Source organism: Triturus cristatus, chromosome 7 (genome assembly GCF_964204655.1).
Source record: "Triturus cristatus chromosome 7, aTriCri1.1, whole genome shotgun sequence".
NCBI lineage: Eukaryota > Metazoa > Chordata > Amphibia > Caudata > Salamandridae > Triturus > Triturus cristatus.
The window spans coordinates 20,096,769-20,119,375 of NC_140590.1; the positions used below are offsets into that span (position 1 = coordinate 20,096,769).

At 49.5% G+C, this 22,607-nt stretch overlaps 1 protein-coding gene across 1 annotated transcript in view; it reads right to left on the reverse strand.

Annotated features, from left to right (window-relative positions):
* Positions 1-22,607, reverse strand: part of LOC146808704 (uncharacterized) — a 509,741-nt gene that overhangs the window by 290,095 nt on the left and 197,039 nt on the right. Inside the window, exons 6-7 of the mRNA XM_085615517.1 lie at positions 14,926-14,958; positions 12,084-12,127 (exon numbers count right to left, since the gene is read on the reverse strand). Of these exons, the coding sequence (XP_085471643.1) occupies positions 12,084-12,127; positions 14,926-14,958 (77 nt within the window). The remainder of the gene's footprint in view (positions 1-12,083; positions 12,128-14,925; positions 14,959-22,607) is intronic.

The following is a 22,607-nucleotide window of genomic DNA, read 5'->3' on the forward strand; positions in this document are numbered from 1 at the left end:
GCCGACGCTCAAGTGGCTAGTCAGGAACTGGGAGGTTATCATGTGTATTGGGAGGATGGTCTCCTATACAGTGAGCCCAGGGTGCCGGTACATGGATCTTCGAGGGCCATAGTGGTCCCCCAGTGTTACCGGGCCTTCCTGCTGGAGTTAGCGCACGAGATCCCCTTAGCTGGACACCTGGGCCAGGACAAAACCTTTGCACGGTTAGTCCCCCATTTTTATTGGCCCAGGATGAGGATTGCCTCAGACGCCTTTTGCAAGACCTGCAAGTCTTGTCAGGCTAGTGGCAAGACTGGGACAAAGTTGAAAGTCCCGTTGGAACCGCTCCCCGTGGTCGGGACCCCTTTTGAGAGGGTCGGTATCGATATTGTTGGGCCATTGGACCCTCCGACCGCAGCGGGACACCGGTTCATCTTGGTTTTGGTGGACCACGCCACAAGGTACCCAGAGGCTATTCCTCTGAGGACCATCACTGCACCGGTGGTGGCGCGGGCACTGTTGGGAATTTTTACCCGAGTGGGATTCCCGAAGGTCGTGGTGTCGGACAGGGCCACCAATTTCATGTCGGCCTACATGCAGGCCATGTGGAAGGAGTGTGGAGTGACCTACCGGTTCTCCACCCCTTACCACCCCCAGACTAACGGGCTTGTAGAGCGCTTCAATAAGACATTGAAGGGGATGATCCGAAGCCTTCCCGAAGGCTTGAGGCGTAAATGGGACGTCCTCCTCCCCTGCTTGTTATTCTCCTATCGGGAGGTACCGCAGAAGGGAGTCGGGTTCAGCCCGTTTGAATTGCTCTATGGCCATCCCGTTAGGGGTCCCCTCAGTTTAGTGAAAGAGGGGTGGGAGAAGACTTCACAGAAGCTTCCCCGTGACATTGTCAGCTACATGCTGGCGGTCCGCAGCCAGATGGCCAAGCTGTGGAAGGCAGCCACAGAGAACCTGGAGGCTAGCCAGACCGTGATGAAGGAGTGGTATGACCGCAACGCTCGGACGGTCGAGTTGGACGTTGGACAGAAGGTGTGGGTTATGGAACCTGGAGAGCTTTGTGCCCTCCAGGACCGGTGGACTGGCCCGTTCGACATTGTGGAGCGGCGAGGCTAGACCACATACGTTGTGGATGTAAAAACCCCCCGTCAACCCCTCAGGGTGCTCCACGTCAACCGCCTGAAGCCGCACCATGAGCGATCGGAGCTTGCTCTCCTTATGGTGACGGATGGGAGCGAAGAGGAAGAGAGTGAAGCTCTTCCTGACCTTCTTGCGGTACAAGAGAAGGATGGTTCGGTGGAAGGTGTAGTCCTCTCCCCATCCTTGACCCCAGAGCAGCAGAGGGACTGTCGCCATGTCCTGGGACAGTTCGCCTCGTTGTTCTCCCTCACGCCTGGAATCACTCATTGGTGTACCCATGATGTGGACACAGGGGATAGCCCCCCGGTGAAGAACAAGTCTTACCGGCTTTCTGACCGAGTGAAGGATAGCATCCAGCGTGAGGTGGCAAAGATGCTGGAGCTGGGGGTAATAGAACCTTCCAGCAGCCCGTGGGCTAGTCCAGTGGTGTTGGTGCCGAAAGCGGCCCCACCGGGTACGACGCCAGAACTTCGCTTCTGTGTGGACTACCGGGGGTTGAACTCTGTCACGAAGACAGATGCTCACCCCATCCCACGTGCAGATGAGCTGGTGGACCGGCTGGGAGCAGCCCGGTACCTCAGCACCATTGACCTGACATCCGGATATTGGCAGATTGCCATGGCCGACGGAGCACGGGAGAAGACAGCGTTCTCCACCCCAGAGGGCCACTACCAATTTCGAGTGATGCCCTTTGGGCTCAAAAATGCTCCGGCCACATTCCAGCGGTTAGTGAATCAGGTACTATCTGGCCTGGAGTCCTTCTCAGCAGCCTACTTGGATGACATAGCTGTCTTCAGTAGCAGCTGGGAGGACCATCTGCAACACCTCCAGGAGGTATTGCAGGCGCTGCAACGCGCTGGCTTAACCATTAAAGCCAGCAAGTGCCAGATTGGACAGGGATCTGTCGTGTACCTGGGACACCTGGTGGGCGGAAGTAAGGTGCAACCCCTCCAGGCCAAAATTGAAACCATCTTGGCTTGGGAGCCCCCCAAGACCCAAACAGAGGTCCGAGCATTCCTCGGCCTCACTGGGTATTACCGCCGGTTCGTCAAGGGATATGGTACCATCGTGACCCCCTTGACGGAGTTGACCTCAAAGAAACAACCTCGCAAGGTCATATGGACAGCTGCATGCCAAGAAGCCTTTGATACGCTGAAAAATGCGATGTGTACAGCTCCAGTACTAGCAACACCCGATTTCAGCAAGGAATTTATTGTACAGACCGACGCCTCAGAGCACGGCATAGGTGCGGTGCTCTCGCAACTCAACACCAAGGGCCAAGACCAACCTGTGGCCTTCATATCTCGAAGACTCCTCCCTCGGGAACGGCGATGGAGCACCATTGAGAGAGAAGCCTTCGCGGTGGTATGGGCTCTGAAGAAGTTGAGGCCATACCTCTTTGGCACTCACTTCCTTATCCAGACCGACCACCGCCCCCTTCGCTGGCTCATGCAGATGAGAGGCGAAAACCCCAAGTTGTTGAGGTGGTCCATTTCCCTACAGGGGATGGACTTTCGGGTGGAACATCGGCCCGGAGTTGACCACGCCAATGCTGACGGTCTCTCCAGGTTTTTCCGCCTTAGTGAAGAGAACTCCCTAGAGGTTGGGTAGCTCTCCCCTCTTTCGGCTGGGGGGGACGCATGTTGGACCTGTCAGCCCTAGGGTGGTCTCCCCTTCTATTTTTGTATCGTGCCTCATTTTTTCCACCCTCATTTTTATGTTGGACTAGGTCTCCGGGCGCCTTTTCATTGCCAGGCAGTGTTAAGGTGCAGGTGCTCCCTTCTCCCAAGATGGCTGCCACAGACCCCTGCTACTGCAGGGTGGTCGTTTTTCATAGTAGCACCCTAGCTGCCAGGAGCTGGCTGGGACCCACAACAATGTTGCGATACCAGCCCGCCTTTTTGTCCCATAGGTAGAGTGGGGAAGCTCCTGGAAGAAGCTGGAACCTTCTAGAAGGGAGGTGGGGTTTTACTTTTGCCGCCTTGGCTAGAGGTCACCTGACCTAGGGCTACTTAAGCGTGGGAGGGAAACTTGTGTGGTGAGTTGGCCATTGGGGTGAAGCAGAGCTGGAAGAATCCACCAGGAGTGTAGGCGGTAGGGCCTAGCCAGGGACTTATGCCTCTGAGAGTGACAGGATTTAGGTACTGCCTCTTAAGTGAGTGAGGTGCCCTGTGAATCCCACTGATCTTGCCCAGTAGTAGGAGGACCCAGAGACTCTCTGCCAGCCTGACTAGGAAGGATCTAGTCGCCCTCTCCATCCCTACCCCTGTAACAGAACCCCTTAAGGGCGCCAGATACATCTGCGCCAAAAGACTGCATCTGTCAACTGAGAACTGAAACCTAACTTTAAGAACTGAGACTGCATGACAAGAGCGAGCTGCAAGCCTTGAATGCCAGAGCTGAGACTGCGTGTCCAAGCTGACCTATCAAACTAAATGCTAAGCCGATTGCCAAGTCACCGGGGATCGACCAGGTACTAGCGCTGTGACCCCCGCGCTTCCTGCCCTGGTCTGGGACCCCCGGCAGCGTGCTCCGCTGAGCACTTTACCCCATCCTTAATTTGAGCCCCCCCCCCTGCGACGACGAAGCCAGCGCGCTCACCGCTGCGGCCTGGAGGCCTGGAGGAGTGCCCTGCTGTGTCGCGAGGCCCAGGAGAAGCCCGGGGCCCCGTCGCTGCCGTCGCAGCCGAGTGAGGAGGTGCGCAAGGTCGGGGCCGAGTTCCCCCAACGTCGTGAGGACGGACGCCTGCTGACGCCGAGACGGAGGTAAGCCCGGAGGCCGAGATCCCCCCTGGTGCGCCCCCTGCTGGTCCTGAAACCGCACCGCACTTGGCCCGGGTCGTCCCCTCCGTGGGAATCCCCTCCCCTGCCTGCGCGACGGAGAGACCTCGCCGAGGGATCCTGTCCGTGTCCCCCCTTCCGTAATACTGAGAGCGGTGCTTTGTGAACTGCACCGGAGCATAGGGACCCGCTCCGCAAGTCCTGTCATTCTCCCCCGGGAAGCCGCCCAAAGAACTGACTGACATTACCCTCGTGTGGCGCTTCCCGCCACCGACCCTGCTTCCCCAGCCGGAGCGACAAGGAATGCGAGTAGCGCACTGTGTTACCTGTTCTGCTCGAAAGTATTCACATGCCAGTGATCGCGAGTAGCGCCTTGTGTGATATGCTCTACTCGACAGTAATTGCATTACAAGGGATGCGAGTAGCGCACTGTGTTACAGGCTCTACTCGAAAGTAATTGTGTGCCAGGAAATGCGAGTAGCGCCTTGTATTATATGCTCTACTCGACAGTAATTACATGCCAAGGGATGCGCGTAGCGCATTGTGTTATATGTTCTGCACGAAGGTAATTCCATACCAGGGTCACGAGTAACGTGTTGTATTATATGCTCTGCTCGACTGTAATTACCTGCAAATGGTTGCGCGTAGCGCTTCGTTTCATATGCTTTACTTCACAGGATTAGGGGCCATCGATTACGAGGAGCGCTCAGTTCCACAGGCGCTATGTTAGTGAACCCAATGTGTCCCCGTTCAAGTGTAACGCTTAGTTAGACGGCAGGTTCAGGGAAAGAATTTACGTAAGCGCGCACAGCGCTAGAACAAGGTTAGGCACTGCATAAATATCACCCAGAGTGTCGAATGTAATGTTATGATGGTATTATAATTCATGTATTACCTTGTTATTTCCTGAACTGCATCTGACCAGCTATACTTGGATAAACTTGAAGTATTTGCATAATTTGAACGGTGTGGCGTCCCTTATTGTGTGTGTCCCTAGTCCATGAGAAGCGTGTGGTGTATGGTTGCTTAACACAAAGCCCTCTGGTTGCCCGACCGGCTCGCGCCACGCTACCGCCTATAGGGCCTGGTGACCCCGGGTTCCTACACACAGGATATCATAGAGCTAGCAACGGGCTGACTCCTGGGTGTCTTCAATAGTAGCTGTGCCAAAGAAGAACACCTTAAAGATTCGCATATGCGTGGACATGAGAGTACCAAACACGGCAATTGAGAGGGAAAGGCACCCCGGACCTCATCTCAACGACATGATCAGTTGCCTCACTGGCGCATGCCGATTTTCAAAACTAGATCAGTGCAAAGGATACCAGCAGCTGGAGCTTGACCCACAATCACGGTACATCACTACCTTCTCCAATCACATGGGCCTTTTTTGCTACAAATGACTGAGTTTCAGAATATCGTCAGCAGCACAGATATTTCAAGAGATTGTAAAACAAGTAATAAGCCCGGTAAAAGACAGTTGGATCTACAGTGATGACATCCTGGTTTTCGGCCGTTCAGATGAAGAACATGACAAGGCCCTACGTGAAGTCTGCAACCAGTTGGAACAAGCAGGCTTAAATTTAAATGAAGACAAGTGTGAACTGGGGAGAAATGAGCTAGTATTCTTTGGTCACATTTTCTCAAAAAAAGGCATGAGGCCAGACCGCAGCAAAGTGGAGACATTGGAAAAATCAAAGCCTCCAACAGAAGTTGCGGAAGTGAGGTCATTTTTGGCCTATCAAGCCGCTGTGCTCGCTACATAAAAGACTTTGCCACAGTGAGTACTCCTTTACGAGTTCTGACAAACAAAGCAGGGTCAGAAATTCATCTGGACACATGAATGCAATAAGGCGTTTGAGGCTATTAGACACACCGTAATGGCCGTGGATCATTTGGCCTATTTTGACCAATCACTATGCACTGAGCTGACTGTAGACGCCAGCCCGGTAGGGTTGGGAGCAATCCTAGCGCAACACATGCCTGGGAGAGATTCACCAATAAAAATTGTCGCATATGCGAGCAAAAGTTTAACTGATGTCGAAAGGGCATACTCTCAGCCAGAGAAGGAAAGCCTCGCAGTGGTATGGGTGTTTGAACACTACCACATGTTCATCTACGGGAAGCCATTTACCATCGTAATGGACCATCAGGCACTAGTGACAATATATGGAAATCCTAATGCAAAGACTCCGCCACGCATTGAACGATGGGGAATAAGGCTGATGGACTATGATTTCAAGATCGTGCACAAGCCGGGAAAAGAACACAACCCCGCTGACTACATGTTGCGACATTCCTTTCCACAGGCACCAGAGAACACATCAATGGCAGAGGAATACCTCAATTTTGTGCTGAGGCAGAAAACTCCTGCACCCATAACAATCACAGAGCTAGAACAAGAAACAGCGAAGGATGCCACAATGCAAGCAGTGAAATAGACAACAAGACAGCAAAGATGGAGACACATCAACAGCAACAGCACCATGGGAGAAGGAGTAAACATGGAAGAAATGCTGGCATTAAAAAATTTACACGAGGAACTCGGAGACATAAAACGGAATCCTACTAAGAGGAACAAGGATAGTCATGCCAACTGCACTACGTCGGCAGACCATACATTTGGCACATGAGTCCCACAGAAGCATGGTAGCAACAAAGAAAATGATACAGGAGAAAGTATGGTTCCCAGACCTAGATCGACAGGTGTAAACAACCATCATAAACTGCCACCTGTGCCAAGTAACAGCATGACTAGCAAAGCCGGAACAATTACAGATGTCGGAGCTTCCAATGGCAGTGTGGACAAAGTTGGCAGCAGACTTCTATGGGCCACTAGACATGGGAAATTACTTGTTAGTAATCATTGATGAGTACTCCAGATTTCCCATAGTGCTACAAGTCTCGTCAACATCAGCAAACGCGACGTTGCAAATCCTAGCTAACATTTTTGCAGCCTGGCGTTCCCCACAAACAATAAAGACAGACAACCGTCCTCCTTTCTCAGGAGAGGAGTTTCGCAAGTTCATGGACTACCTAGGCATTAACCACAGGAAAATAACGCGTCTGTGGCCGCAAGCAAATGGCATGGTGGAGAGGTTCCTGGGGAACATAAAGAAAGCAGTCCAAAGATCAAAGCTAGCGCAAATCTCCATAGGACAAGCACTCTGTCAAGTGCTAAGGGACTATTGAAACACCACCCACAGCTCCACAGGCCGATGTCCATCAGAACTAGTACTAGAAGGACATGACTGCCTCAACTAGAAGCAAAGACACCACCCGGGCGTGACAGCATTGCAGTAAAAGACCAAGAGGCGAAAAACAAGATGAAGGTCTATGCGGATGCCAGGAGACTGGCCACTGCCTCGCACCTGAAGCAAGGGGACTCAGTGCTGGTGCGCCAGCGGCAGTCAAGAAAATAGGACAGTCCATTCTCAGATGAACTATTGACAATTATAAACGTCAAGGGGCCTATGATAACAGCAGCATCGGGCCCCTACCGGATTACCAGAAACAGCTCTCACTTCAAGAGACTGATGACATTGGATGAAGACGGAGGAGACACAGCAGAAAGAGAGGAAGGTATGGACAGCAATAGAAGAGAGGTACACAACAATGAGAGACAAGAAGAGGGATCACACGAGGGAACAGAAGGAGGATGTCCATAAAGAGTGAGCAGAAGGCCACAAAGACTGATTGAGGAAATGTAACGATGGGGATCATCATCTCTCTCTCTCTCTCTCTCTCTCTCGCTCTCTCTCCCTCTCTTTTTCTCCCTCTCTTCTCTGTCTCTCTCTCTCTCTTTCTTTTTTTCTCTCGCTCTTTTCTCTCTCTCACTCGCTATTGCTTGTCAGCTATTTTCTTTCCACAAAGGGGGAGATGTGGTGACCTGGGTCAGAGGGCATTAGGACCCTGGACCTGAATGATGGGGAGGGGACAGGAACCGGACACCACTTCCAGTCAGGGAGAGGGGAGGGCATTCTGCACCCACGAGGGCAAGGGACGGACGTGCATGTGGGCAATGCCAGGACGAGAAAGAATAAAGAATTGAATGTCCACCTATCTGTCCCCGCGTGATCATTGGTGAGGACATGACAGTGGGAATATGAGCTTTTTATTATTTTACCTTAAAAAAAAATGTTATAGGAAGAAGGATGGATACACTTTACAACTCTACACTCACATTTTTTATTTTTTTTAAAACTTTGAAATTCAATTAATAAAAGAAATTTTGAGGATACGTTATAGTTACGAACTCTATACCACTTCAACCCACGCTACTGTTTCACACTACACCAGAATACTTTAAAACACTCCACTCAACAACGCTCTACTTCATGCTTTAAAACACATTTTTTATAAAAACAATAATTAAATTCAAAGAAAAAAACAAAGGTTAAAGATTAGTTATAGTTATCAATAAATCAATCAGTATTTGTAAAGCGCAGCACTGACATCCCTGGGAGGTATCTGGGCGTTGGAGTGCGAGGTATCCATCGAAAAGTCAGGTCTTGAGTTTCTTTCTGAAGTCTGCCAGGGAGCATGCTGTTTGGAGGTGGAGGGGCAGGTCATTCCAAGTCTTGGCAGCAATATAAGAGAAGGTGCGGCCCCCGCAGCAGCTGTGAAGAATGCGGTGGGTGAGCAAAAGGGCTAGTGAGGGGGAGCGCAAGTGTCTTGCGGGTAGATGGAGCTTAAGTCAGTGGCTGATGTAGGACAGTCCTTGACCGTGTAGGGCTTTCTAGGTGTGCGTGAGGATTTCGAACTGGCATCTTCTGGATGGGGAGCCAGTGGAGGTTTCTGAGATGGGGGTGATTTGGGTGCATTTGGAAAGGTCCAGGATGAGTCTGGCTGCAGCATTATGTATGGTCTGTAGTCTGCTGAGGAGCCAGGTGGAGATTCCGGCATAAAGTGTGTTGCCGTAGTCAGGCGGCTAGTGACAAGGCCATGAGTGATGTTCTTTCTGATGCTGACTGGAATGCATCTGACGATTCTGCAGAACGTGATGAGGGTGTGAAAGCAGGAGGAGGCCACTGCGTTAACTTGGTGTTTCCTGGTCAGTTCAGTGTTGAGGATGCTCCATAGATTGTGTGCATAGTCTGTTGGCCTGGGTGTAGGATGGGTTCCGCTGGCCATCAGCTGTGGTTCCATGTGTATTTGTTTTTCCCGAAGATCAGCACATCTATCTGATCAGAGTTGAGTTTAAGGCAACTGGCTCTCATACAGTTGGCTACCTTGGTCATGGCTTTGCAGAAGTTTGTTCTGGTGGTGGACGGGTCTTTGGTGAGCAGAGTGGTGTCTGCGTAGGAAATTATGTTGAGGCCGTGGGATCTGGCAATGTCTGTGAGGGGGGTCATGTAGGTGTTCAATAAATTGATACTGAGGGATGATCCTTGGGGTATGCCACTTACGATTTTTTTGGGTTCATACGAGCCAGCCAGATGCTCTGTGTGCATCCTGTAAGGAATGAGGCAATCTGCTTGAGGGCCTTTTGCTGTATGCCGATGTTGTAGAGTCTGTTGAGGAGGTGTGGTCAGATATGGTGTTGAACACAGCCGTGAGGATAAGGAGGATCAGAGCTGCAGTCTCCCCATTGTTGAGAAGGGTTCTGATGTCGTCTGTGGTAGCGTTCAGAGCAGTCTCTGAACTGTGGTTGGCTCGAATCCTGATTGGGAGGCGTCAAGCAGGTAGATTTGTTTCAGGTATCCGCTGAACGGTTGGTTGATGGCCTTTTCGAGTACTTTGTCAGTGTAAGGGAGCAAGGAGATTGTTCGATAATATTTGAGTTTCCTGGGGTCGAAGCAGGATTTCTTTAGGAGTGGGTCTGACCTCTGCGTGTTTTCAACTGTCCGTGAAGGCTGCTGTGGTGATGGAGGTGTTAATGATGCTGGTGAGTTCCATGCTGATTTGATTGGTTCTGAGATTGAAAAGAAGTTCCGGGTTGTATGTGGCCTTTAGGGGAGGTGTGGTGTGGGATCTTGTGTAGATTGGTGACCTTATATTGTATGAGAAACAGCAATGGCGGCAGGTGAAGGGTCCTTTGGTTGCTCGCAGGGAGGCGGTGCAGCAGTTGTTGTTTCAGTGTGTGAGGTCTAGGTTCAGGAGCTCCTCGGCAATGTAGTGGAGGGTGATGGGAGGGCCAAGGCTGCTGGGCGCGAACCAGGCGAGGTCCGGTAGCAACAGACATGCCTTTTGCCTGCTGCACAGCTGCACTGCGGCTTCCCTTAAGTAGGTCCTGGGGGATGGCCCCGTTCTGGGTGGCAGAAGAAGTGAAATGGCAGAAAGAGTGAAAAGGTGGGAAGAAGGAAGAAATGAGCAGAGAAAGGCAAAACAGAGCAGGAAAAGGCAAACTAGAGTGTAGAAAAACAGAGCACAGAAAAACAAGCAGAAAAAGCCAAAACAGAGCAGAAAAAGGCAAAACAGAGGGCAGAAAAACAAAGGGCAGAAAAACGAGCAGTAAAAACAAAATAGAAGGCAATAAATGAGCACAGGAGGTTCAAGCAGAGGGCAAGCAGAGGGTAGCAGGTCTACAAGGCAGTAGTGGACTGCGGACGAGCTGGACAGGAGTACTGTAGCAGTGGGAGCTGGCACAGGGAGCTGCTCCTTAATTTATCATTTAAAATGTAATTTAATATAACTTCATTTATTATTTCTATACAAAATAAACTCAAACTACACAAACATTAGAAATTGAAAAGTTTTAGTTGTAACTTAAAGTTAATTTGCAGCCCACCCAAACGGTACCATAACTCACAGACCTCTGTATACAGTGTTGTGAACTCGCTGGCCAGACTACAGTCTTCTAATGAAAGCCACAAGAGCCCACATTTTATTGTTCTCATACGCACACTGCCCTTCAGGGTGCCCATCAGGGAGTTCTCTCCTCAGTGTGAGGCTGGTGCTAAGCCTTACTCGGTGCTGATCCACTGAAGGTTGAACCATTAACTTACAGTCTCCGTAAGTCCTTTCTCTGCTCCTCAGTGGATACATTAGGAGGCAGGTTGCAGTGTCCTTATTGTTGGAGACTGCTTCTGGTCTGCCTCATGCTTCCCCCTCAGTTACATCCACCGATGTAAAGATGAACATTACAGACGGATGTTGCACTCTAAGTGGAGTCCTTAGGACATACGTACAGAACATTGTCAGAGGATGGGGATAGCCATTCTGCTCAGCCTGTAAACCTTTATCCCCAAATCCAGTACCCCAAAACCCACACATGAAAGGACAGAGAATGTAGTATACCAGGTTTCATCAGTTATAAGGCCTTTTCTGGTGCAGTTCAGCTCTCTCCTGTTCACATAACACAGCTCAGCAACTTGCCTTGCTGCGCTGCCTGAACTGTCAGTAAATCTAGGCCTGCATGTTTTACTGGAAGGGTAGGCTTCCAGTATACATCTTACACAAAAGAGCTTGCACATATCTGTGCACCATAGTGCAAAGGTTGTGCGTTGCAGGAGGCAAACTTTAAGAGCTTCAGTACAGAGGAGGACAGCAGCAGTATTCCACTCCAAATTAATACTTTGGTTGCTCTGTTGAGCTGTGCTAAAAATAATATATCTACCCCCCCAGAGGGGTCTATCTCCTCAGTCATCATTCCATTCATATGATGCAGGGCTTTTTTTTGTCTTTTCTATGTGGCTGAAGATAGTACAAATATTGCAGTACAAATATTGCTAAGACTCCAACACATACAGAACGCCTCCGCACGCCTCGTCCTTGACATATCCCGCCACACCCACATCACCGCCCACCTGAAAGACCTGCACTGGCTCTCAGTCAACAAGAGGATCACCTTCAAGCTCCTCACCCACGCTCACAAAGCACTTCATAATGCCAGACCAGCATACCTCAACAAACATCTCACCTTCTATATCCCGAACCGCCAGCTTTGCTCCACCGACCTCACCCTCGCCACCGTCCTGCGCATCCTCAGGACCTCCACCGGTGGCAGATCCTTCTCCTACCTTGCCGCCAAGACATGGAACAGCCTACCCACACAGCTGCGACAGACCCAGGACCTGCTGACCTTCAAAAGTCTTCTCAAAACCTGGCTGTTCAAGCAGTAGCTGCACCCCTCCCTTCAGCGCCTGAAGACCCTCACAGGTGATTAGTGCACTCTACAAATGTTTGGTTGATTGATTGAATGAGGAGAAGAATATTACGTTTCCCATTGCTTACCTTTGCAGGTGGTCGTATGTTCCCTGATCTCCATGCTTTAATGCCTGCAAGCAAAAGAGACAGTATTAAGATGCCTTCTGCAGACACATACCTGGATTTTATTGAGATGGGCAGTCTCACTCTGACTTTTGTTCTGTGGCATTTTTTGTTTTGTTTCCTCCATTCTATTTGCTATATCCTTTCTCTTATATTATGTTATTGTTATGTTATGTTGTTGTATTCTTGAAGTAAATAAAAGAAGGCTTGTATATCACATGTCACTAAATAGGAATGATTTCAGTAAATGGATGAACAGTGGAATGGACTCTCCTACGGCCCTGGATCATGGGCTTCTACCAGCATCAGAACAAAGTGAGGACAGACCCTCTGTGTGAATACGGCCCTCTACCTGGTTTCTAAAGCCAGTCATTCAGCTCATCTCAAACTGATGACTAGATAATCCTTCTTGCCTGAGTAGAATTCCACACTCTACTATCCTACAAAAGAGATCCAACTGTTAGCTGGGATACTACTCAGTGAAGGTGGCATCTTGTGGAACATCTGGCCTCTGAACATACATGAGGTATGGGACTCTATTCCCTACAGCAGAGATCCAAATGTAAGCAGCTTTTAGTGAAGACAGCCATCTTGTGAAACATCTTGCCTCTAGACATGCATGTGGTGCAGTTTACACTGCATTTCCCAACAGCAGAGAACCAACTGCGAGGAAAGAGATTTCTTAGTGAAGACAGCCGTCTTGTGGAACACCTCACCTCTAAGTGTACAATTGGTGCAGTCAACACTCTACTCCCCTACAGCAGAGACCCAACTGTAAGGCCGGTTGCTTCTCAGGGAAGGTTGTCATCTTGTGGAACATCTCACCTTTGAGAGCACACTTGGTGCCATTTCTTTGCGAGTTTCCAAAGATATTACTTCAGGTCTGGTAATATTTAGGTCTTCCTATCAACAGACCCTCTTTTTATTCCTACAGGCCGGTAATATTTAACTCTTCCTATTAAGAGTCCCTCTTTTTAGTCCTACAGACTGGTAACATTTAGCTCTTCCTATAAACAGTCCCTCTTTTTTTCCTACAGGCCGGTGTAAATGTAATTTCCTTGGTTCAGAGCAGGTTGAGGAGAAGATACAATAGAAAAAGAAGTTTGTTGAAGAAGCTACCAGTGAACACTCACTGGAAGTTACTGTAAAAACTGTGTGTGGAAGAACATTTTAAGATGGCTGCTGGGTTCCCTTGCAATTCGCAGCCATCTTTAGATGTGGCACGCTCTTGTGATAATTAGAGAGTATCAGCTGTGTGCGCGCGCTATATGCGGCGCACTTCAATTTGAAATCCTTGAGGGAAGGCTGTTTAGATTTCACTTCCCTGTCTTAGAACTGTGGAGCACCGGCGGAAGTCCATGGAGGCTTGTGGGGACTTCTTAGCCAAGCCGACGCTCTGTCTCGTACCAGTATTTTCAGCTGGTGAGCAGCGACTCACCTTTCCAGAAGGGAGAAGCTCGTCACAAGAGAACTTCGTATCGGCGAATGCCTTCTCCCGTATTTCCAGGTTTGAGAAATTTGGCGGCAGCAGCAGCGTCAGGAACAGTAAGTAAGGCTCAGTCTTTCAGGGGCAAAGATACTGTTTCACTATCCTCTCCAGGCTTCCCCTTTGGAGCATCTTTTCCTAGTCTTTACCTACCTCACTTTCCCTCCATAGTCCCTTTTTGTGCGTTTCATCACCTCTTTTCCTAGTCTTTACCTACCTCACTTTCCCTCCATAGTCCCTTTTTGTGCGTTTCATCACCATCAGTGTCAGCGCTTGGAGGTTAGACAAAGGACTTCAACCCAGAAGCGGGCTACTGAGACTTTAACAGAAGTCCTTGTGCAGTGATGGAAATTAACTTCATTTGCATCTCAAAAACATTGTAAATATGTAAATGGTTTGTGCAACAGCAAAAGCTTGAAGAAAGAGCGCAGTTAACCAGGGTAAGAACAGGCAAGAATAGTTAAATGAGTAAAATCCAGTGAGGTAAAATTATTCTAACCGTATTCCCCTGTGTGCATTAGGTATTCAGACCCATCAGTGAGGTATACTGGTGGTGACGAAAACAGTTTAGACCACATATCAGCTAATGGAAAAGGGGCAATAACTTCACACAATTTGGGTAAGAGTTTAGTCAAAAGCTGGATAGAATAGAAGATAATTGAGGAAGTGTGGTTATATCATTGTTTTTCAATTGTGTGCATTAGGTGCTTGTTTCCGCCTGGAATTACCTTGGGTTACCGAAGAACAGAAGAGGTCCTTGAAGGGATTCTGGCAGCAAGGGAGCAGTCACCCATCTGAAGTTTTCTCTTCTCTGTCCAACTCCCCTTTCCCCTTCTGCTGGTGCCGTTACCCATTTCAAGAGGTGACGGTACCGGTGAGTGGGCATTGGGAATTATTCGTCAATTCTGCTTCTGGGGAGAACCAGGTACTTCTGACAGCCGGTAATATTAGCTCTTCCTATAAACAGTCACTTTTTTTTATTCCTACAACACTGAAAGGCCTTTGGATAGTTAATTAAATACATTGTTGCTACATGCATGACCTTGCCAACCAGGAAACCACATTTGCTTAACCTATTTTACAATCTATAAGGGAGAGTATCTTATCATGTCAGTTCATGAGATTCTGTTTTGTAAGCTTAGATATCCATGGCAGACTTATCCAGCACACAGGCCTTACTAACCACCCACTGGATTGTGTAGCAGTTACAGAGGTGACCGAATAAGAACTAGGAATCCTCAGGAGGTATCAAGAAATGATATTTATCTAAGCATTCAGAAACACCATTCTGTGCTGAGAGATGCTTTACATTTGTCTTACCATGTAAGTGTGGTCTGCATCAAGGGACTGCGCCTGTAGAAAAAGGAAGAGCAGTGGTCACCAGATGACTAGATGAAGAGAGAGCAGCCATACCCCACCTCTGGTCACCTGGAAGGCATAAGCGGTGAGCACAGAGTAGAAACCCATCCTGGTCTTAGTTAAAGACCCAGAGACATCTCATTTTTGTTCCGTCCAGACTCACCCTACATGTATGAGATGATTCCTGCACAACGAGGGATACTGTTGGCTCAAAAATAACCAAGTTGCATTTTAGAAGCAGGTGAAAGTAATGTGCTTAAGAGATTAAAGACACAATTACCAAAGCCCAGACTTCCCAATTCATAAATGAAACAGCGTTCTAGTAAATCTAAATACTGAACTTGAATTGACACTAGAAGATGAGGGAATATACTGGAAATGTGTAGAAGATATCTTGCATCCTATGCTTTGTATCACACTACCACATAATCTTCAAATTTGAATCCCCAGGCAATTCCATAGTCCTTCGTCACACGCAAGTCCTTGCTCACATGATGCACACTTCCTCGTTCATGCTTGTGTGAACACTCTACTTTCTTGGTCTAATAACTACGTACTCCTCTACAGCTGCCTCGGTTCCTTGAGTCTGCCATGTAGTGCAGTTAATCATGTTCTACAACACGAATACCGAACACCACAAAACCACCAATACAGTATGAACTAGACATACACGCATCGGCTAACTCTGGACACCAAACAGCATCTTCCCCTGAACAATATTCATTATGGGACACCTTTAATACAATGCTTATAATTCCCTTTCTGAATCTGAACACGATTAACAGACCCCAACAAAGCCTTATTCTTGGCAAGATGCTTCAAACTCAACAGCAACGCCCCCAGACCAGGTCAACATACATCTGAGAACCATCCAAATAAAATGCATTGAAACATGTCACACGGTCCAATGCACAACATTGAATCACAGAAATGCACCTTCCTATCAAAGCGCTCTTCTAGACAAGCACTGGACCACTGACCATCCAACTCAATGAACTCAACTAACTCAACAAAATGCCAGAGCCATTGGAACACCTGTCTATAGAGAAAGCCCTCTACAAACATCATAACAGGGAGAAGCTCATTATACTTTCAAATTAGCAAACGCAATCTATAAAGTAGATGTTCAACAAAAACGAACTATATGTAACCACATACATAACATACAACTGATAGAAATTCAAAAACTCCACACACGCTTGCCAAAGTAATGAAAGCACAATCGTGCTACACTACTACTACTAATATGTATGTATGTATGTATTTAATGCTTGTGAAGTGCAACTGTCACCCGGAAGGGTATCCTGGCGCTGAGACCCTTTCTAACCATCAAGAAGATGTATTACATTGCTCTTGGGAACAGGTAGGTCTTAAGATCCCTTCTAAAGGAGAGCAGATCTTGACTACTCCTCAATGCCAGAGGTAGAGTATTCCATAATGTGGCGGCCGCATAACTAAAAGCGCGGCCGCCCATCCTCACTCTATTAATCCTGGGAATCCTCACCAGGAACGCCGAGGAGGATCTCAAAGGTCTGGCAGCTTGATACCAAGAAAAAAGATTTTGGAGTGGAATTGGTCCTAGTCCATGCAGAGCCCTGAATACAAGGCATAGCGCCTTGAAGGCAATCCTCTGCTGGACCAGCAACCAATGCAGATCGACTAATGCTGCAGATGAAGAGGCAGAGAGCGGCCGAGATAGAGCCAATTTCGCAGCCATGTTCTGGATCCTCTGCAACTTTAGGATCAAGATCTTAGGAGCTCCCAGAAATAGAGCGTTGCAGTAGTCTAGCCTACTGGGGATAGAACTACGCACTACCTCTGCTCTGGCTCTCCGAGAGAATATTGGTAGAAGTTTACATAGGGCACGGAGCAGGCCCATGCAGGTCGCCGCAGTCTTATTTACAGAAGCATCCAGCTTTAAACTAGGTTCAAACAAAACTCCTAAATTGCGAGCCGACTCTGCGGCTTCCACTGAGCCCGGAATAGAAGTTGGCCAAAAGTCATCCGGTAGCACGCGAGGGAGATGGTCTAGGGAGCAATGGAGTACCTCCGTTTTCGACCCATTAAATTGAAGAGGGTTAGCTCGCAGCCATTCTGCTGTGGCCGACATGCAACGGTGAAAGGTGTCCCTCGAAACTGTCTCAGTTCCCTCAAATGAAAAAATCAATCGAGTGTCATCGGCATAGTTGATGACTGATATGCCGAATGACTTGATCAGATCTATCAGGGGTCGGAGATATAGATTAAAAAGGATCGGGCTAATCGCCGACCCTTGGGGGACGCCATGATTCACCTGTCGTGTGGCTGATCGAAATGGTGGTAATGCCACAGCTTGCTGTCTATTGCAGAGGTAAGATGTTAACCAACTTAGAGCCAGACCGTTTACTCCCACGCTTTGAAGACGGCCCAAGAGAACCTCATGGTCCAACGTGTCGAACGCGGCCGACATGTCAAGCAGCACTAAGAATGCTGACTTACCCCTGTCAACGCGCGTTCGAAGCTCGTCCAACACGGTAACCAATGCGGTCTCAGTGCCGTGGGCCGGTCTAAAGCCAAATTGGGCTGCATCCAGACAGAAGTTTGTTTCCAGGAAGTTGGACAGGGCTCTCGTGACCCATCTCTCGAGAATTTTTATCGCAAATGGTAGAAGCGAGATGGGTCTATAATTAGCCGAGCATAGAGGGTCTAGAGAAGCCTTTTTTAGCAATGGTGTTACTATTGCCAACTTCCAACTGTCTGGAACTAGCGCTGTCGTCAGTGACTGACAGCAGATGGAGTAGAGTGGAGGAAACAACTCATCTTGAAATGCCTTCCAGATCTTATGAGGCATTGGATCAAGTGGTGAACCTGAGGATACGCCATTGGCCAAGGCACAGAATTCCTCTAACGAGAAAATAGGAAAACAAAACATCTGAGAGGAGTCTACCTTGTTGTTATCCCATACGGGCGCCAAATGGCCAGGGGATTCCAAAGGGAGAGATGAAGACGGCACAGACTGTCCGGATACTGAGAGTCCATTCAGAATGGTCCTAATTTTCTCCTCGAACGTGAGGGCCAAAGAATCACAAAGTTCCTGAGAAGCCGGAATGGCTGGTACTGTGCAGGACGGGTTAGATAGGTTGTTGACCAGCTTGAAAAGAGTCTGCGATTTATTAGAAGCCTTCGCCAAGGTATCTTCTAAGAACTTAGCTTTAGCACTTCTTAACTGGGACTTATATACCTGCAGGGCCACTTTATATGCTGCCCTATCCAGCTCCTGATACCCTCTCCTCCAGGTGCGCTCAGCCTGTTTACAGCGGAGCTTGTGCAAGTAATAACTTGTTTATGTGTAGCCTTTTACACCGCACTTCTACTGCTTCTTTCACTGTAAACATTGGGTGTTACCAATGTTGCCGCCTTGGGAGATTGGGCAGAAATATGCATATTCAAGCTCAACTCTCTCCCAAAGTAAGGTGGAAAGGCACTTTAGTCTACCGTCCGCCTGGTCCAAAAAAGGGTTCAGTCACAGCCTACTGGAATATTTTGTGCCCCATGTGCTTGCAGCAAAACAGTTCCTCATGTTGGGAGACTTCAATTACCATGGGGAAGATTCCTTTGATTCAGAGACTAGTCAACTATTTTCCAATCTAGCAACACTTGCTCTGTTCCAACAAGTTAACAGAGCAACTCATGTCTCAGGTCATACTCTGGACCTCATTTTTACTAACTTCTCACCATTCATTTGCAAACCACCCAAATCTTTACTCTGGACAGACCGCTCACTCATCTATTTTCATATCCCTAAGTATAATGAGACCGGAAAAACAAATACATGTTAAAACAATGTGTCTAGACAGTGGTGGAAAACCTCCCCTGATTCTGTGGCTAAGATGCTGAAGTGTAGTGTCCCGTCAGATGACTTAGATGTAGATCAAGCACTTTCTGACTACTACAGAGCTCTCTTGTCGGAATTTGATAAAATAGCCTCTCTCAAACTCAACGACAATCAGATACATAGACTCCATGCACCTTGGTACTCGACAGAATTAAAAATAGAGAAAGTCTCATGTAAGAGTTTAGAAAAACAATGGCGTCAGAGTAATAATGTATCCATCAAACATAGAAAAGTGGCTGGGTTAATCATGCGCAAAACCAATGATTGTATATGGAAAACAGAAAAGAATTGCTTAAGAGAACAGAAAGGGAAACGGCCACCTGCGTCCCAATAATCCTCCGTTACTGTAGGTATACAGAGGATAAAAACTAGAACAAAATATCGTTCCCGAGCACAAACGAATAAGGGGCCGATTCCGATCCTGGAAAAAATTTCCCCGTACGAATCGTATCCGGATATTTTCCGTACGAATCGTACAAGCGCCGTACAAACTGCCAAGTACGATTCGTATGGGAAAAAGTCCATACGAATCGCATTGGGAAAATTCCCCCACACGTCCTCGGTTCGGAAAACGTGTCCGACACATCCCCGGACGATTTTACGTACAAATGTGAAAAGTGAAGTCCGAGCGCGCAAGTACGATCCGTCCCGGGCGTCCGATTTTACAACCGTATGGAAAAAAACACCGTCCGGACCGAACTCCCATAGCAACCATGGAGACATGTGCCCGCATATGCGCCGAACACCCCCCCAGCCCCCGTACGTACACTCAGAGCACCCCTCCAGCCTCCGTATGTACGCGCCGAACCCCCCCCAGCCACTGTATGTACGCGCCGAACCCCCACCCGTGTATGTACACCCGTGTACGGACGGACCGTACCCCCACCCGTGTACATACACCAGTGTATGTACGGACCATACCCCCACCCGTGTATGTACACCCGTGTACGTACGGACCGTACCCCCACCCGTGTACATACACCAGTGTATGTACGGACCGTACCCCCACCCGTGTATGTATGGAGCGTACCCCCACCCCAACAGTGTATGTACGGACCGTACCCCCACCCGTGTATGTACACCCGTGTACGTACGGACCGTACCCCCACCCGTGTATGATGGAGCGTACCCCCACCCCAACAGTGTATGTACGGACCGGACCCCCACCCGTGTATTTACACCCGTGTACGTACAGACCGTACCCCCACCCGTGTATGTATGGAGCGTACCCCCACCCCAACAGTGTATGTACGGACCGTACCCCCACCCGTGTATGTACACCCGTGTACGTACGGACCGTACCCCCACCCGTGTACATACACCAGTGAATGTACGGACCGTACCCCCACCCGTGTATGTACAGCAGTGTATGTACGAACCGTACCCCTACCCGTGTATGTACACCCGTGTACGTACGGACCGTACCCCCACCCGTGTATGTATGGAGCATACCCCCACCCCAACAGTGTATGTACGGACCGTACCCCCACCCGTGTATGTACACCAGTGTATGTACGGACCGTACCCCCACCCGTGTATGTACGGAGCGAACACACACCCCACCAGTCCAAGTACGGAGCGTACCCCAGGCCCCAACACCAGCACCCTCACCCAACATCGCGCATGTACGAGTCGTACCAAGCCAGAGCAAAGGACAGCACTGTACAACAAAATGGCCGATATACGCACCGTACAGACGCTAAAAACACTCGTACACAACCAGGACAAAGCAAAACAACATAAGAAGACTACATCCGAATCGCACAAAGCCACAAAACATGTCCAACAAGCCCAAATACAACCTATTCACTGACCAGCAACTGCCAAACTCCTAAACAGAGGCCCAAAACACAACCACTCCTTATAACACACCCACCCAAACTTCAAACACAGCCACACCCACCAATGGACCAATAAAAAGGCCCAACACACACAAACCATGATCCTTTGCAACAGACCCACTGCTGCCAGACCACACAGAGAAACAACTGCACCATACTACAACCTCCACTACACCTTACACCTGCACACCTTCACACAACCACCTTCATAGACACCCCCTCATCACATTCACACACACACCTTCACAACCACACCCACACACCCACAACCATCCACACCCACACCCCCCACAACCATCCACACCCACACCCCTCACCATGCCCACTAACAAGAATCCAAAGTTCACTAGCCGAGAGTTGGAGACCCTTGTCGACGAAATCATCAGAGTCGAGCCACACCTCTTTGGAACATTGGTCAGACAGACCAGCATTTCCGAAAAATCATCCATGTGGCAGACGATTGTCGATGCTGTGAATGCTGTTGGGGCCACCAGAAGGACCAGGCATGAATGCCTAGCCAGGTAGTACGATCTGCGGAGGACGGTCCGCCGCAAAATGACCGATGACCACAACCAGGCCAACATCACTGGAGGAGGGCCGCCCCGCAGACCCGTACAATACCATCCCTGGGAGGAGAAGGTGATGGCCACGCTGCCGCCGGTGCGAGTGCACGGAGTAGAAGGACTCCGAGAGCCTGGTGAGTACACAAACAACTCACCTCACATGGGGGGAACGCCATCCACAACCAAACTCACAATCATGCACGCAACCACCCCAAAGCTATCGCCTGACTCAACCACACTCCAAAAACACGCACATGCCACTAGCGCCACCATGCCCCATGCCCCCAGCTAGACAATGCCAAGTCACAGGCCACAAAAAACAACAACACAAGACACGGTAACCCGGATGGCGGGAGTGTGGGCCTCAAAAATCACATAGTGCAACTCAGAAGCAGACAACAATGACCTCAGCCCATATGGCCTAGGTCACAGCCAGACAAACAGTGTGTCCCCACACAGTAAAGACTTGCCTGCAAATGGCAGACGCCTTGCATGAAGACATGGGTGTGAAGGCACTTTTTGCACATGACAGCAGCTAATGAACTGCCAACACTGTGAAGGAGTGGCAGCACACACCACCACAGCAGCAGCGCAGACACAGACACTACACCCAATGGGTGCCTGGAGATCAGAAACAAACTCACGTGAACAAGCCAAGGGCCATTCAAAGACCTGCAAACTGTGTGTGCCTAGGAAGCTGGGCTGAGGTGACAGAGGGTGACAGACAGAGGGAGGGAGAGGGGGAGAGAGAGGGAGGGAGACATAGGGAGACGGACAGAGGGAGGAGGCTGACACAGGGAGGGAGGGAGAGGGGGAGAGAGAGGGAGGGAGACACAGGGAGACGGACAGCGGGAGGAGGCTGACACAGGGATGGAGGGAGAGGGGGAGAGAGAGGGAGGGAGACACAGGGAGACGGACAGAGGGAGGAGGCTAACACAGGGATGGAGGGAGAGGGGGAGAGAGAGGGAGGGAGACACAGGGGGACGGACAGAGGGAGGAGGCTGACACAGGGATGGAGGGAGAGGGGGAGAGAGAGGGAGGGAGACACAGGGAGACGGACAGAGGGAGGAGGCTGACACAAGGAGGGAGGGAGAGGGGGGGAGAGAGAGGGAGGGAGAAAGGGAGACACAGGGAGACCAATTCACCCTTGGCTGGTGTGGGAATGTCTGCTCGTCAGCAGGTGGACTGCGTGCATGTAGACAAGGATGGGCAGTTCCTGAATCCCCCTCTCTTCTCCATGGCAAAACACTGGGCCATGTGTCAACCTGTGCACGAGCAGAACGCCACCTACCTGCATTATCTAAGTGTGTGGAACAACACCATTTGCCCACGTACAGTGCAACACGGAAGGCGCCAATGCATGGC